Raw genomic sequence first — 16,487 nt, forward strand, 5'->3', positions numbered from 1 at the left:
CATTCCCATTTACGAATTAGACCTTCCTGTGTTCCTAACTGGAGCTCATGGCACTTGTTTGAGGAAACGATATTGTCTGAAGAGCAAGTATTCTTCTTACCTACCTCTCTTTGTAACAGAAGTAAATGTGCCCTTAAAGTACGTTTGAAGCAAAGGGTGTAGTGCGATCTCCTGGTAGAAGTTGGTGGGAGAGAGATTCAAAAGCGCAAAGAGGAGTCAAATGTCTAATTCCAGCAGAATGCCAGTGGGAGATAGGCACTTCACCTGCTCTTACTTCTTTGCTGCAGATGAGTACAGTACCACGGTCTTACATGATGTTTGTGCTTTTTAAGCATCTTGCTTTTGGTCATGATAGAGTTACTTAAAAGTAAACTAATGGCAGGAAGCAATCCCTGGAAACTGTATTTGGAATAGAGAAAGCATTTTCTATTATTTCATATATCCAAATGGACTTTTAATGTAACTAAAGGCACAGAGGGCAGGCTACCTTGTCAGGGCCTCTTTCTCCAGGTTTGAATCAGAACCTTATTTTATTCTTACAAAGAGCGAGAAATTAATAATTAGATTTTAAAGCTGAAAGCTCTTTGCTTCCTTCCCTGCTTAATATAATCCAAACTGCATGTGGCCAAATAATTGTTTTATAAGAGATTTGAACTCCTGATTGCAAGCCTGTCAGTCATAATCAAGCAAGCACTTTCGTTTTAAGAGCCTGCGGTCTGGTTTTGTAACACAGCTTTACAGCTTTTTCATCTGAGATGCTTTTGATAGTCTTACGGCCACTGCATGTTGTAGAGCTATGTATTATGACATATGTACTATTATTGTATTTTTTTTTCAAATTACGATTCCTTGTGCACTCAGCTCATTCTTTTTCCTTGAGATGGCGGTTGTGAAAAGGCTGTGTTGAGTCATTAGAGGAAAAGAAAGGACTTTAAATCCGGCTGTTGAAGCAGAGAATTTCTGCAAAGAAAGTAGACACATACTTAGATTGCTTGCTTCCTGGGGGTGATACAGTTAAAATTGCTGCAGATATTTTATTATTTTAGTTGCTAGTCATAGACAGAAAAACTTTTTTACAGAAAATTCTTCTCTCTTGTGAAAGAGGTGTGGAAAAGCTAAACAGTCAGAGATACAAACTGAAATGTGGTGCTGTGTATTCTTTTTTTAATCTTAAGGATCTTCTGGAAATGAGAATCAACCACTCCTTTTCCTGACTAATTAAGCCATTGTACAGCTGTATTGAGTGTATTAGTCTAGTTAGCAGAATACTCTGGTGCGCTGAAAGCAAGAATTGTTTCTGGCTATTCCATTAAGCAGAAACAGCAGCAGATGAGACAGTGGTTCATTTAGGTTTCTTCTCCAAATACGTTTTCACATTTAGAGGTCGAAGGACAAACTTGGCCGTTTAAATGGGATATAGATGACCTACTTTTGTCCTTAAATGTAACTCCAATGTGGATTTTAAGTTCACTTTTATATCAAGTCTTGAGAATTGATATATGCAAAGTAAAGCAAATGTGTAGTTAAAAACAGATGTGCAAACAGATATGCTGATTTTTTTTCTTTCTCTACATGCAAAGTAAAAGTTTTCCTCTAAAACTGTTTTGAGGATCCTTGTCTCTTATTTCTGGCATTTAAATTTTACCAATTAAAAGATTTATTCTATTTTAAGAAAAGTTGTATTCCGTAATGAGGCATAGTGTAGGGAGTCCTGACCTATATTCTGGCATGCAAATTCAGCATATCAAGCAATTTGCAGAGATGCTAAATCAGTAAGTAATACTTAATGCTTTTGTGAGCTGTACCTGCGAGAACACATGTACATAGAGTCTTTGGCATACTATATATGATTAGGGTATTGTAGTGGTTTAGTGAACACAAGCTTAGTATTTGAAGTCTGAGATGTAGATTTCAGAAAAACCTCAAAACCCTGCAAAAAGCAACCCTCAAAAAACCCCAGTCTGGTCTTGAGTGCCTTCTGAGAAATCAGTGCTACAAGTTCAGTGGCAGTTGTTACTGGAAGTTCAATCCATCGAGGTACTGAACGTGACTGCGCACCTCTAATCGTTTTTAAAGGTCATGTAGTGAGAGGTTTGTGTGGTGGTGGTTTTTTCTTTTTTTTTTTTTTTCCCCAGACCATAGGTATCCACTTAACTTTATCTAAACTTTCCTGATTTTTAATACAGAGACATTTCTGAAAATTGAACAGATTGTCTGACTCTCTAGGCTCTTGTATATCTTTATAAATCCTGCTGCTTCTTTATGGGCATTGCTCCTGCTAATGTTTCAAGCCTTTGTAGATGAAATAGAAAACAAGGCTTTCCAGTTTAGATAAATAGGTGCTAACAACATGATTGTTTGGACATTCACCTGTAAACACAGGGAGTGATGCTGCTACTGGTTGCAGCAGAGAAATAGAAGTAAACACATGGTTCTCTGCCACTGATTTACTGTATGACCTTAAATTGATTTTTCAGCATTACCTGCATTGGTATCCACATGTATATGCTTTGAATCTTTACTCTCTCTGAACTGTATTTAGGATTTGAATTTTTATTCCTTTGTTTTTAAGTTGCTTCTATTTGTAAAGGAAGAAGTTAGCATATAATCTTAAAATCAGTGTGGGATAACTGTGACTGTAGTCTGAAACTTGCTGCTGTGTGTTTCTCTGCTTTGTGTAATGGATGCTTTAGATATCCATATGGCACCAAAACTGAGTATTGGATCCTGCTTCCAACAGCTGAGAGGTAGCAGCGTTTCTTCTTCCCAAAAAGGGACCCTTGCTGGTGTTTAGTTTGTACCTCTCATAGCTTAGTCAGAGAGAGATGGTGTTTGTGATTTGCTATCCGTCAGTTGATCAGTGAGCAAACTGATGAAATTCTTTCAAGTATTCATGGGTTTCTTAAACAATATCTGCCTAGATTGCAAGCACAGAGGGGCAGAAGCCATTTTTGCTTTTTCTGTTGTTTTATTTTATTTTTAAACAATGCATTTCAGAATAAGACCTAGTAAATAGAAGCCTGCGAGCTCCCCTTGTTTGCTGTGCTCATGTGTAACGGGTTACTGGGAATCCTTTTAATGCTGTGTGTCTGCAGTGTAAAGCCTGTAGTGTAAATATGCTGAGAACAGGAAATGAGCATTATTTAACTGTGACCTTGCATCTTTTTCTTCAGCAAGTTGCATTGAGATGAACAAGGCAGCATTATTGAACTAGAGAGGAGCGAAATCCCGTTTAACTGCATGCTGGGCTTTGATGTACTGCCAAGTACTGTTGTCTCTGATAGCCTCTGGGATGCAAAGGAGACGGTAGCTGTAGATAAGAGAGGTTTTCAACCAAAGTGTCTAGCGATTATGTCAGCTTTTACAATTTGTACGTGGAAGTTATGCTTTTAGTTCAATACCTAGCATGGTATTTCTGCATCCTACTTCCCGTGCAAAATCACCAAAGTTTCATTCTTCAGATATGCAGGAGATTTACAATTTGCTGTAATACAGCTCGGTTTCCACCCTCATAGATGACATAATCAAAGCTAGAGTAACCTTAAGTACTCGGTATGTTGTTTACTCTCTACAGTGCAGGTGCCTAAAAATGTGCACATGCAATCCGTGGTGCTTAGCTATGGCAGATGATCCAAAGTGGCCTGTGTGTAACTCGCCTGCGGAGAACAGGCAGGGCTGTGCACGGCAAGCACGGGAACGACTGTAAGGCATCTCTGGCCTCTGCCACACGACAGCGGATGAAATGGTACCTGCTCCAGATCTATTCAGCAGCCAAGCTGGAAGCTGCTGAAGAAATTTTAGCATAATCCATCAGAGGCAGTGCTGTGCCCTTGCATGCTCACCTGTTAGTTTGTTCAGGTGCTAAACAAATGTTGACAGAAGATCTCCAATGTCTGTCAGATCTGGGAAATGGGCTGGAAAACCTTAGGAATCTGGGCTGAGACCTCCAGCGTTATTGTTAGTGTTCTGGGAAGTAGCAGCGTAAAACACTGTTTTGGTCAGACTTTTAGTATAACATTTTCTCATGATACTAATTCATTTTCTGGTGAGCAGAGAGATGGGAGATCATGGCTGATATTAAATCTCAATATTTAGTTAAAACAGACTTTACATTATAATGGAAAATATATTCATTTGCACATACTACAGGCTCAAAGCAGGCTAAATGGGCAGGTGAGAAAGGATAAAATGGCTATAGAATAGCAGTTGTTTGAGAGACTTGGATCACTTGTTTTGGAAACATACTCCTTTCCCCCTTCCTTCTGTAGTTGTCTTTCTGTCTATAAATCCAGGCTGTCTCTACACTGCAGTTTCTGTTGTGTATACGTTCTGGAGAGAGTAGAAGAATTGAATCCAGTTACATTCCAGCTCTGCAAAATAATCTGAAATGACTTGTATTGTCCCAAGAAAGGTAATTGTACAGTTTGACACCTTGTCCCCCACAAAAGAGAGAAATGTCTTTTCACAATGCTTCTGAAGAGGCAAAGTCTTTTGGACTTGAGTAGGACGTGGCATAACTGATTGTGTGCTATACTGCTGTTTAAAAAGTCTGTGTTGATGGATCTGAGCTCAGGACAGTGTGATCTGGGAGGAAGGGCAGGAGCTTATTTTGTCTGGGTGTTTGATGAGGGCACTGAAATTTGCAATATCTAAAAGTTTTGCCATGACAGAGTATCCAGAGGTGAATTATTTGCTAAACACAAGTAATTATATAGTAGTTAGCTTCGTGTGGCTGATACGCCTGCAGTGTTTGGGACATGTTGTTTTCTTTCTGATTCTTGCAATCAGCATTTTCTTCTGTTTATATCTGATTATATTACAGAGGAAAACGTTTTACTCAAATCTTTTCTAAAGAAACATTGGTAATAGTATTTGGCAGCTGTAAGTGATAAAAAAAACCCCAACAACTATTTAGAGCAGTGATAATAATTTAAAGTGAGTAAAGACTTTTTGTTGTTCATTTCTTGTATTGAGATACAAAATCTTGCTGCATTAGTATTCATCCTGAGAATGGATGGACTTTTATGCACCAACATCCTATGCAAATTAGTCCTTTCCTAAGAGCAAACATATCTGATTAGGGAGAATACAGTTGCCCTGTAAAGCCTGCTTTATTCTTTCTGACACAAAAATTCTGAGAATTGTTGAGGCTTTTTTTGTGTGTTTTGTGATTTCTTCCCCTCCCACCCTCTGCTTGGAATTAATGGAGAGCACCGTTGGGCAGGAAATAGCAGAAGCTTTTGTAAAATCTTAAAAGAGAAAGAGGGCATTTTCACAAATGGAATTAGGATGATGCAGCAAAGTTTTGGATGCCTGCCAGGGAGGACAGATGCATGGTGCATACAGTGGCTTGCCGACGACGTTGCACATGGGCAGCTTCCCAATCTGGTAATACAGCAAGCCTACAGCTCGAGCATAGTCACTGCAAACAGAGCACTGTTCATCTTACCACTTTTGGGGGTTTGCCTGGCAAGTTTTCAGTCCTATGAACATTATTGAGACTTTAAAACTTTCTATCACATAAAATATATTTTTTTTCAATACTAGGAAGTGCGTTTTCTTTCCTTGCTTCAGTGAACAGGCTTGCCATTTTCTGTGCAGAAATGCAGAGTGTGAGGCACTCACTGCTGTCAAAATATGACATCAGATTTGGGGTACTAGTAATGGTCTGTGCTTTCTTAGACTCCTGTTCAAATGTCCCCTGCTTTGGAGAACTGTTGACTCCAGCCATGTTTAATGGAAAATTTCACCACTGGGACTGGAGTAATTTTTGGCACTGATTCTCATAGCCCTATAATGTTTACTTTAATGGGAGAGATGTAATGATTTCTGGCTGCTTGTTGAGTAGAAGTGCTGCTGTTACTTAAAGAAAATATCTTCTAGATATAAGAGAAGTGTAATGACGGTGGTTTTTAAGCCTGCTCTGTCTCCAGTCTTCTGCATGAAGAGGAAACCTCAAGCTTTGCTTTCTCGCCTCAGTGGTGCCTAAGCATTGTCACTGAACTTAGTTGTTATGGAGGTGCCCAGCTAGTGTGAACGAAATCCCTTGCCACCATATCTGAAGTTCAAGAGCTTTTCAAAAATACCTTTTTTCTCACCTTTAGAGTCAACGCTCACCATATTCCCATGCTTAGGTCTGTTTGGGTGGATTTTTTTGTACCGTTCCCCTCTGGATTTTTGTGTAGTTGATCTCAACTCCATAAAGGAGTGCGGGAAGGGAGACCCAAAGAGACATTTTAGGCTCCTAGGTTGTAGTGCTGTTCAAGAGTTGAAAAATTTTTTTCATTATTCTTGATTCAACTTCTGTACTTCCCTGAAAGTGATGGATAGGACAACTGGGGAGTCTCTGCTTTGGCTGTTCAGTTCCAGTAGTTCAGCAATGGTGATGAAGGACCAGCCACTGAGTTGGAAAATGGCTTCTCAAAGACACCAGGTTTATCCACCCTACTTGAAAGGATGAGATAGTTATCAGCCCCAGGATGTCTGGATATTCAGTTTCTCACTCCTAAAGATATGCCGAAACCATGTGGGCTGCAATGTGTAGTTACGACTCCTGTTTTGATTCAGGTAATGAAATGATCTCTCAGTTGAAGGAAGGTTTACCTTGAAAGAATGGTTACTGCAAACTGAGACCAAACTTCATTAGAGAACTTCAACTAAGCTTTAAGTGTCATGATAAGGATGCCAGTATCCATGCTGTGTGACTTACAAAAAAAAACCTGGAAAGCCTGGTATTGAGCTTTAGGAGCTAATGTATCTGGGATCATTGAAAATCCACAGCTTCTTAATGCGTTTAGCTTGCTTAGTAGGCCTCGTTAAGATAGGTATCATTGGTCTTCAGTGAAGAGGATTAATTATTTTGTACATCTTTACGTAAGCCCCATTATGTTAGACTGAGATTTTGCAGCCATTGAACAAAGCTGTGGGAGACTCTCTTGATTGACAGACATTGTGCCAAAACAAAAAGCATTTACTTTTCTGTAACTAATGAAAGGAGGTGAGGGATCAAGTGATGACTGATAATAGGAATTAGTCTCTATACTTCAAGCTAACAAGGAAGAGCATGTGTAGCCAAACATCAGAGTGATGTAGAAAGTGATGTTTACTACTGTATTACTGAAAAAAAAAAAAAGGTATGTGGTTGAGAACATCAAAGCACAACAGAGGTAGTGCCTTAAAGCTTTTATGACTTCTTGAAAATGTGTCCTGGGGTGATCTTTGTACTGTCGTTTGGAGGGTAGAGGAATTGTGCTTCCAAAGCCACTCAGGAAGAATAAATACAGTGATGTCTACTGTCAGTGATGTCAAGCCTTCTCTGAGAAAGTACTTCACCTGACATTACGAATTTAATTCCTAAGAAAGCCTCTGCCTGCTTAAATACAAAGTGCATTTTCCATCACATGGGCATACCTTGCTTTGTAATGAACAAAATTGCAGGAAGGATCTACTGCTGGTGAGCACGGGAGCAAAAGCAGGTGAGAGAGAATGAACACGTCTGCCAAAATAGGTCTTCAGATGTGTGTTTTCAGCATTAAGAGTCTTCAGTTATAAATAGACTGGTTTTGGTTTATGGGTTTTAAAAAGTGAACCTGAGGAAAGAAGTTTGAAATTATTGATGTCTCTTTCTGTATGCTTACACTGGACCATGCTTTCCCCTGTTTTGTTTTTTTTGTTATGCTTTGAGGCTAAACGTGAAAAATGCAAGAAAAATGGCAGCCTTTTGTAGTGCTTCTGTACAGTGTACATTTGTCACAGCACCGGGAGGTGCACATGTAGGTGTTCACTGTGAAACTGTGTTCTTTTGCACGACGTTTGGCCATTCAGCAGCCAGTGCAAACCACAAGTGCTACCAGTGCTCCCAGTGTGCCAGGCTGGAGTTCTAGAAAAAAATAGACACTGTGTTGGAAAAAAGCCCAGAAAAACTTGACTTCTGGCGTAATTGCTTCCTATTGCAATTGGAGCTGCGTTGCAGTCCTTGGCAAATCTTGGGAGTAAAGGCCTGTGTGGAATGCTACCACAGAAGCGGTGTTGATGTGAGCAGCCCATGGAATATGGCCTTTCTGCTTTTGAGGCAAGGTTAGTGGAAAAACTTTTGGAAGTAACTTTGCCAATGTTGTTTGGCAAAATGAAATAGACATAGATGGGTCATTTGGGCTCCTCTGTACAAGAATTATGGCTTTTATGCTGAGCCTGTCTTGTTTCTGCTGTTTGTGAAAAATCTGGAGGCTTTTTCTTTGGAAGGACTTCTAATTTGTTTTACAACTTATCACTATCACAGTATTACTTGCTCCTGGCTCTTTAATTAATGCACTTACTGTGTAATCATTGACCTTTTCCTCCATTATTTGATTTCCTGGATCCCCCCCTATGTTTTATGTGAATTATTTATATTGGTATTAATGTAGATTAATCACCATTTATCCTGTATAATACTGACCATGTAACTGATCAAAGGGCAGAACATTTCTCAGTACTATACTGGCAAAGTAAAGCACATTTAAGTTACTCTTTTGAAACCATGGTTAAGTGGTGGTGCATCATCACTCTTTACACAAACACATTGTGTTTATATTTTATTTGTTTGATACATGTTCTTTTCTTTGTAAGCTATAGTCCTGCATTATGATGAGACAGCCTCCCTGAAGGAGCCCCTGTCTAGTTGGCCTTTCACGATTTCACTATGATTTCTGTCCTTTCTGAAAACTGAAAGGGTGTTTCCATCTCTTCCATGGGACTCTTCCCATTAACGAATTGTCTAATTACTTTTTCAGCTTATTTGCTTTCTAAGCATCAGTCAGAGAGGGTGGTATGATAAAGGAAAGATAACATAGAGCCATGAACTTTTCCTTTTTTTTTTCTACAGTTAAAAAACTTTTTTTTTTTTCAGTAAAGTTATCTACTGTAGCAAAGATCAGACCCTTAACTGTCATGTTATTACAAACTACTAAGATGTTGGTATGGCCACTGATAATTTCGTTCACCATCCTGTGACATCAGTTTTTGAGACCTGGGTCTTAGCAAGTCAAATTTAAAGTAGTATCTGTTACCTTTACACAGTACACAAAGGTTTTAGTAGACACGCTTGTCCAGATCTCTGATACTGGACATGAGCTGTATTAGAGAGTGAAGGCAGTGTAGTTTAATGTTGTGGGGTGAGATATGAGAAATTTTATAGTTTTTAGGGTAAAAATTATTTGATCCTGAAAATATTTTGCTCTTGAAAATGTATAATGGTATTCTAATAAATGAGTGCATTCCAAGTTTGAAGAGTTACCAAAGTGATGTTCTGGAAGACTTGCATCTTGCATCTTATTTGCCTGTGGTGTGTTCAGTACTGACTAGGCAGCACTGGGGAGACTTTGCTGCCCATCTCCAAACTGTCTTGTCCCAGCAGCATTGCTGCTGAGCTGGTATTGCTGAGTTACCTTTTGCTGAAAATGTTCTGAGAATAAGCATGTAAAAATAGCTTGATCCTTAATGTAGGATGCATGTCTTTTAAAGGAGCAAATCTTTCATTCCCAGCTTTGTTCTTGCACAGTGTTTCACTCTTGTTTCCTGCACCTTGCTGTTGTTAAGTGGTGTTGTGGTTGTGCACACAGGTACTTGCAAGCTCGCTCCCCCAGCCGCAGAAGATAGTCTTTTCTCTCCCTTGTTGGTGTCTTGGTGCACAAATTCTCAGGCATGTCTGTTTTTCTAGATGGATTTCTTTGCAGCTCTTTCAACTCTGATGTGATTTTTCTCCCAGCTCTCACTAAGCATATCTGTACATGCTGACCAAAAGGGTTGGAAAAGCAGCTATCTCAACATTCTTTAAAGGACAGGTTTAAGTGTGCCACCAGGACATTGAGGGACATCATCCTTTTGGTCAGAAGGAACCTATGTGACTCGGCTGTCTTCAGTCGTATTACTTTCTTGCTGCTGAAGCTTTTTTTTTCTCCTTCTTTAAGAAATATTTTATTTAGGTAGATGTTTTAGGGAAAAATGAGAGTGTGGGGACTCATTTCTAATACACTGTTGTGTGTGGGGTTTTTTTTTTGGCACCACTAACAAACCCTGTGTAGAAAGCTTTCCATATCAAGGGGAGGAGGAGAAGACCTGCGTCCTGTCTTGTGGATGTCAAAGTAGGCATTTCTGCAGAAGCAATTGTAGAGTTATTTCATCTGATTCCCTTGGTGCTAGAATTGTAATGTGGTACTATGTTGCTTTTCCTAAAAAAATGAAAGTTATGTCTCAGATTTGACTTAAAGCTTCTGTGTGTGTTTTAAGAACTGCCTTTTTCTAGAAGTAGAGTTAATATATTTATTTGTAACATCTGATTTGGGCTGCTCAGAGAAAGTGCACAGATGCCATTGCCTTGTGGCTGAAGCTGATTTTTTTTTTTTTTTTTTAACATTTCCTATCTCTGTGGGGGCAGATTTATTGACTGAGGTCGATGCCTCTTTCTTAGAGGTAAAATACCTATTCAGCAGTTAATGAGGGGGGGAGATTTCTCCTGAACTCTCCACATGAACCCCTCTTTATTCTCATTTTTTGTCATTTTTTCCTCTTCTAACTATCTATTTGAAGCAGAAGGCTGATGTCCTTCTGCTGCATGTTATGTGATCAACACGGCATGCCCTCGCACTGAGCAGGAACCTCTCTGTGCTGGTGCTTGCCTGAGCAGACAGTGGTCTTTTGGACAATAGTTCAATTTGTTAGAGAGGGTTATCGAATGCTTATCGTTATTATTTTGGACACGTTAAGAAAATATTCTGAAGGAAAATTGTTGTCTCACATTTCTTTCTAGTTTTGCTGTCGGGGGAAGGTCAGTTGTGTAACTAGGAGTCGCATTAATGCAGTGTTTTTTATCTCTGAACGCGCTTAGTCTGAAGCAGAAAATCAATCGGTCTTTTCAGCCTTCAACTCCCTGAAGAAGGATTTCACTGCCTCCTGTGGTGTTGTAGAGGACCCTAGTTTGTTTTGTGTGATCAGTTTGTCCTGAATGGCAATTCCTTTTAGCTTCTTGACAGGAAAATGATTTTTTTTTAATTTTTTTTTTTTAATAAGATCTGAAATGCTTGAAAGTCAAAGTATGAAACTCATCTTTATAGGCGTTTCTACATCCTGGACTACTGTCATTTCACTGCGTACAGAGAAAAGGATATGTTCCTATTAAAATTTTCTCCTCTTCCCCATGAGAAAGTGCCAGTAGATGGCACTTCATTGAGACACAGGTTTCTCTCCATTGGTAAATACTGAAATAGTGATAGACTTTTTGAAGACCTTTAGCATCTCTTTAAGCTAGTTCTTGTATCCTGTTGCTGTCTCAAGTGTTGTAAAGCATTGCAGCAGATTTAAATCAGTATGCATGATATTTTTGCATTATCTTTGTTTTATCCTAATTAATTGTACTTTTGCCTGCAGATCTGTGTTCGAGTATAGATGTTAATGAGCTAGCTTCTGTTTGAACAGCCTCTCTCTTTATGGTGTGCTTTAGCTTTAGTTTGCAGAGTAATCACACTGTAAGCACACATTACCAGGTGCTGAGAAAGTGAGACTTTTGTTCCATCAAGAAATTAACATTGTTTCATTCAAATTGCTGGGTTTGGGCACAGCTGGCAGCCAGTCGTATTCCTCAGAGCCTTAGAACTGCATGCTTAGGTGGTTGGTTTGTTTGTTTGTTTTTGTTTGTTGGTTTTTGTTTTTGTGGTGTGGTTGGTTTTTTTTTTTTAAGATATTAGATTGGGAAGGAAATTTCTGAGTAGAGTTGCAGTATTTTTCTTCCGCAGGCTGCTGAAGCTTCGTTACCTTGTTGGCGCTTGTGGAAGGAGGTTCATTGTTGCATTCCTGAGCCTGTTTTGACCTCAGACTCCTCAGGCCTAGTATCTTCTGATTTGCACAAATAATATCCTGAAGTTTGAAATTTTTGTGTGTGTTATTTTTCATAGCTGTACCCTCTAGACTTGTTTTAAACCTTGTTGGTTTGTGTGCTGCCTTAAAGGAACTGCTAGACTCAGGCATCTGTTACGTAACACAAGGTCAGTATAAAGACATGCAATGCTTCTAGGTAAGATGTGGTTTCTCAAGGGGCTTGAGCAGACCCATCTAAGCAGTTCTGTCTAAAGAGCTGACAGGGCTGTGTCTTTCGTCCTTTAGCTCTTTTGTCCTTCTCCCCACTCCTGCCAAACATACTGCATGTTCCTGCCTCACCCTTCATACTGGCACTAGCACATGTGACAGGACCACCCGGATCAGCTCTGCTATTTAGCTTAAAATTTGTACCCTAGCCATTTGCTGGGCTGCTTTTTGCCTGAGCTGGAGAGGTGAGTTAGCAACGCTGCTAAGGCAGGAAAAAGGAGGGGATTTCAATGAGCTTAAGATGATTGTGAACGGTTTACCTTTGAATTTTATTCCTCTGAGGATGCTTATTTGAAGGGAGTACTCTTCAAAGCCCCTCACTGAACCCTCATCTCAAGGTTTGCAAAGTTGAATAGGTATGGCAACTGGGAAAGACTCTGGGAAAAAGTCTTTCGTATTTTGCTTTGGGTTTCTGGTCATTGGTTTTGCAACTAACAATTTGTTCAAAGTTTTTCTAGGGTTTCACTTGCATAGGGAGTCTCCATGTCTTTGAAGGCATGGAAAGAGTCATGGGGATGCTTAATGATATGACAGAGTTGCTGTCTTTGCTTCATTGCCTGCTCTCTGGTCCAAGGATACTCCCTCCTGCTGTCCCAGAGTACTTCTGGGGTTCAGATTTCATTCAGAAACTTCTGGGTGGATGTGTTGCTGGAAAAGTTATTTGGGAATTTGAACTGACAGAAGTTAAGCACGTGAAAGAGTAGGTGCAAAGTGCTGGCAGCTTGGTCTGACAAGAGTTTTGGTGTAGTGTGTGAGAGTGTGTGTATTTGTATGTCCCTATCCTCTTCACGTCAAGTATAGGGTGGGGGCACATTTATTTACACAGTCCAATAAATGTGAGCACCTTCAGGTGCTTTTACTATGCAAGATGAGTTTTGAGGTGTTATATGTGATGGTCATGAAGAAAGAGAATTGGTAATGTCCCGAGACAGTAATTTAGTTTTAATATGCATTTGTCTAATGGCCTACTGCTATCTCGAACCAAAATTACAAGTCTACTTTAAAGTAGTGTTTGATGTAAATCCATCCCCACCAACTTTTCATTTTCATTGCAGTTGAAGGTATAGAGGAGGTTCCAAATGAGTCTAATGTTTTATGTTACTGGACAGCACTTTCTGGGTAGTAACTATTTTTGTTAATGTTTCTAGGGATTTTCTTCCACGAGGTTCTGGAATTGTAACGAGACGACCGTTAGTCTTGCAACTCATCACTGCCAAAACAGGTAACCTCTCTCTCTTTTTAGTTCAATGCCTGGACAAAGTGCTGATGTACTTCAGCAAGAGGAAAAAAACTTCTAGGAAAACTTAAGCAGTGTGAAGAAAGTTGCAACTAGACTGTCTGCAATGAAGGCCTGCTGCTTCAGAATTATATGCACAAGGCCAACTAATCTCCCTGTCCTATCTGGGAAAACAGTAGAATATAAATCCTAGAGCACATAGTAAATTTAATCCAAGATCAAACTTGAAGCAGTGGAGAAACATTATTCCATGCAAAGTGTTTTAGAAATTAGCTTTGATTTATTAATTTCTTGATGAGCTTTACAGTTGCATTGGTTAACACACCAAAATTGCTGTACTTCTACCTTTAACTCTTGCTCCGGTGCACACAGATTTGATTCCACGCAGCTTGTTTTTGTGACTTGTCTTTTTTGGTTGGGCTCACTGCACGAAGTAGAGCAGAAGGTAGACTGGGGGAGAACAAGGCTTCTGTGTGTTTGTCTGGTCAAAACTAAAAATACAGTCTGTGTATACCACTGAGCTATGTGACGTGTTGAGATCTTTCATCAGAATTCACCGCTTTGTACTCCTCCAAGGGGCACTTAATCTACTGTTGTGTAGTTCAATTCCCCAGCATAAATAAAAGCAGCTACGGTTTTCCATCATTCAAATTTTTTTTGTTGTTATTGTTGCTTCTAAACCAATGTAAGCAACAAAATCACTGGTTACTTAAAATAGTAAAAAGAAATGGAATAACATCCAAAACAGCATTTAAAATTAAAAAATGCTCTTTAAATTATGGAACATGACAAAACTGGGAGAGAAACAAAATTGAAGCTGCCTCTAGAACTTTAGTCTGTTGCTATATGTGAGGTGTAATCAAGTTTTCGTGTGCTTTTTTTTTTCTAAAAGGTCTTTTGTTGTTCAGCAGGAAGGTGGGCTTCAGTCTGCCTAGGCTCCAGTTTTTTTTCTGAATTACTGCTTGTAAAGCACATTCATATTTTCGTAAATAAATAAAATTCATAAATGCCTTTATGAAATTTTCCATAGTGTTTATACTGTAGAAAAGAAAGGGAAAACCATGGAATCTGGTATTTCTGTATGCTCAGCTTAGAAACTTCAGGATTTTCAAGTGTCTAGTGTGCTTATAGTGCTTTATATATATATTAAAAGATCAGGTTTGTTTTAGTTGGAGATATGAACACTTGCCATTTCTGCAATTCTGGCTTTCGATCTCTGACAGAGCATGCAGAAATGCATGAATAAGACCTAGCTATGGAGAATCTTCATCTCATTTTCCCAGCACCATGTAAGAGCAGAAGAAAAGAATCAAGCTCCATGCTGGCATTCCTAACGAAACGACTGAGCTGCAGGGACGTATGAATTAGTGAGTAAAGTCTTGCACTCTAACCTCAAGTGGTTGAATGCTTATTCTTAGACATCCATCGTAAACTTACCCCGGCTGATCTGTATGGCCCTATTTTGTAAAATCATCAGTGTCCCATGGTTAAGGGGGCAATGAAAAGGCTTCTCTCTCCTTCTGGTATTTTCCCCGTTAATATGTTCACACAGCATTATTAGCTTTAGGTAGGCCTCTAGGTTTTCATCTAGGTACCTTCTCTGCTGAAAAGTAGTTCTTCATTATAACTTAAATAACGCAACAAAAACTTTAAAAATTCTGAGCCTAATTTCATGTTTCCTGGATGTGAAAACATATTTCTCCCTTTGGGAAATGCTGTGTATTTTTTGTTTGGGATTAGATGCCAAGACCTTCAAACGCAGGCTTTAATTATTTTGTTACTTTCTTTAAACTTTGTTCTGTTGTTTTTGGTGGTGAAATTCCGAATAACTTTATCTTTAAAGCCACTTTTATCTTTCTGAACTAATTTAAAAAAAAAGAAAATAAAGAAAACTGCGTAGAGAAGCACAGTGTTCTTTCACAGGAAGCACATGCTGGACTGATTTTTGTCAAGTCCATAATTATAGAAAGTAATTAGAGGACTGTATCAGGTTCTTGCTGCTGTTGCAAGCTTAACTGATCTCTAATCCTAAGATCTTTCTTGACTCTCTTAAAAGTAACTATTGTTAATCTTACAGTATTCCTTGGGAGGGAGGGGGCACTTCCTGTATGCTGTAGCATATAGGCACGCAGAGACGACTGCAAATATTTTAGCGACATTTTGGAACTGGCTGAAAATCTTTTTGGAATGTGAATTTGATTGACACAGGAGGTTAAAGCTTCATTTGACTTTGAGTCATTGCACTAAGGAATAAAGATTGGCAGCTGAGGCATTTGTGCATGCCCAAGTAAGGGGAGACTTTCACCGCTTATTATTAAGGTTGGGCGTGTCATGGAAGGGTACAGCAGGGTTTGGTTGTGAGGAGTTGTCAGGGGCTCTCCAGCGTCTGAAAGATCTGAGACATCTGGTGTAAAGAGCCAGTCTCTTTAAACCCTTCCAAAATGTGAATATACAAGGGGTAACGTGAAACAATTCAATACTAAGAAGTTTGTTTCATGAGATGGGGAGTATTTTTCTAGAATTTTGTTTGCTTCCTCTTTTGTAAAAAATTCTGTGTAACTAGTACAAAGCTATTTTGTAGTGACCTGTTGACCTCTTTAATCACTAACATTTTTTTGGTGGGAACAGTACAATTCCTAAATGGCCTTACGCCATTTGCATTTCCACGTCCATGCAAATACTGTACTCTGCTGAAATCTTGGAGGCAAAGACAAAGGTTTTAATTAAGTGCTGCGACTGCCAAGGCAGTCTTTAGTAGTTATGACTATTTTCCTCTGAATTTGATAATGTGAGAAATACCTAGTAGCACAGAATAAGTCAAAATATGGACGTTATTTGATAAGGACTCTGACTTGCTCTTGACTACTATTGTCACTGAAGTCCGGACAGAAACTCTCTGACACGGTTTACAGTGTTAGAAAGCAGCATTACTTTATTGTGGCACCAGGTGCACGGGGGATATCTCCTCCTGGCTGCACCCCTGGCCCCTGGACAGAAACTTAGTTATACACTACAGTCATCCATATTCATACCATGTTTACATATCCATTGTTTTTCTCTTAAACAATTGGTTAATTTTCTCTCGCTTTACCTGTAAATTATTTCCCGTGCTCAGTCTTCTTCCTCCGCCCCT

At 39.3% G+C, this 16,487-nt stretch overlaps 1 protein-coding gene across 1 annotated transcript in view; it reads left to right on the forward strand.

Annotated features, from left to right (window-relative positions):
* DNM3 (dynamin 3) overlaps positions 1-16,487 on the forward strand; it is a 175,350-nt gene that overhangs the window by 3,789 nt on the left and 155,074 nt on the right. The window contains 2 exon segments of the mRNA XM_086617704.1: positions 6,588-6,597; positions 13,266-13,339. Coding sequence (XP_086473830.1) covers positions 6,588-6,597; positions 13,266-13,339 — 84 coding nt within the window.

The sequence above is a fragment of the Tauraco erythrolophus genome, chromosome 10 (assembly GCF_009769465.1).
Source record: "Tauraco erythrolophus isolate bTauEry1 chromosome 10, bTauEry1.pri, whole genome shotgun sequence".
Taxonomy (NCBI): domain Eukaryota; kingdom Metazoa; phylum Chordata; class Aves; order Musophagiformes; family Musophagidae; genus Tauraco; species Tauraco erythrolophus.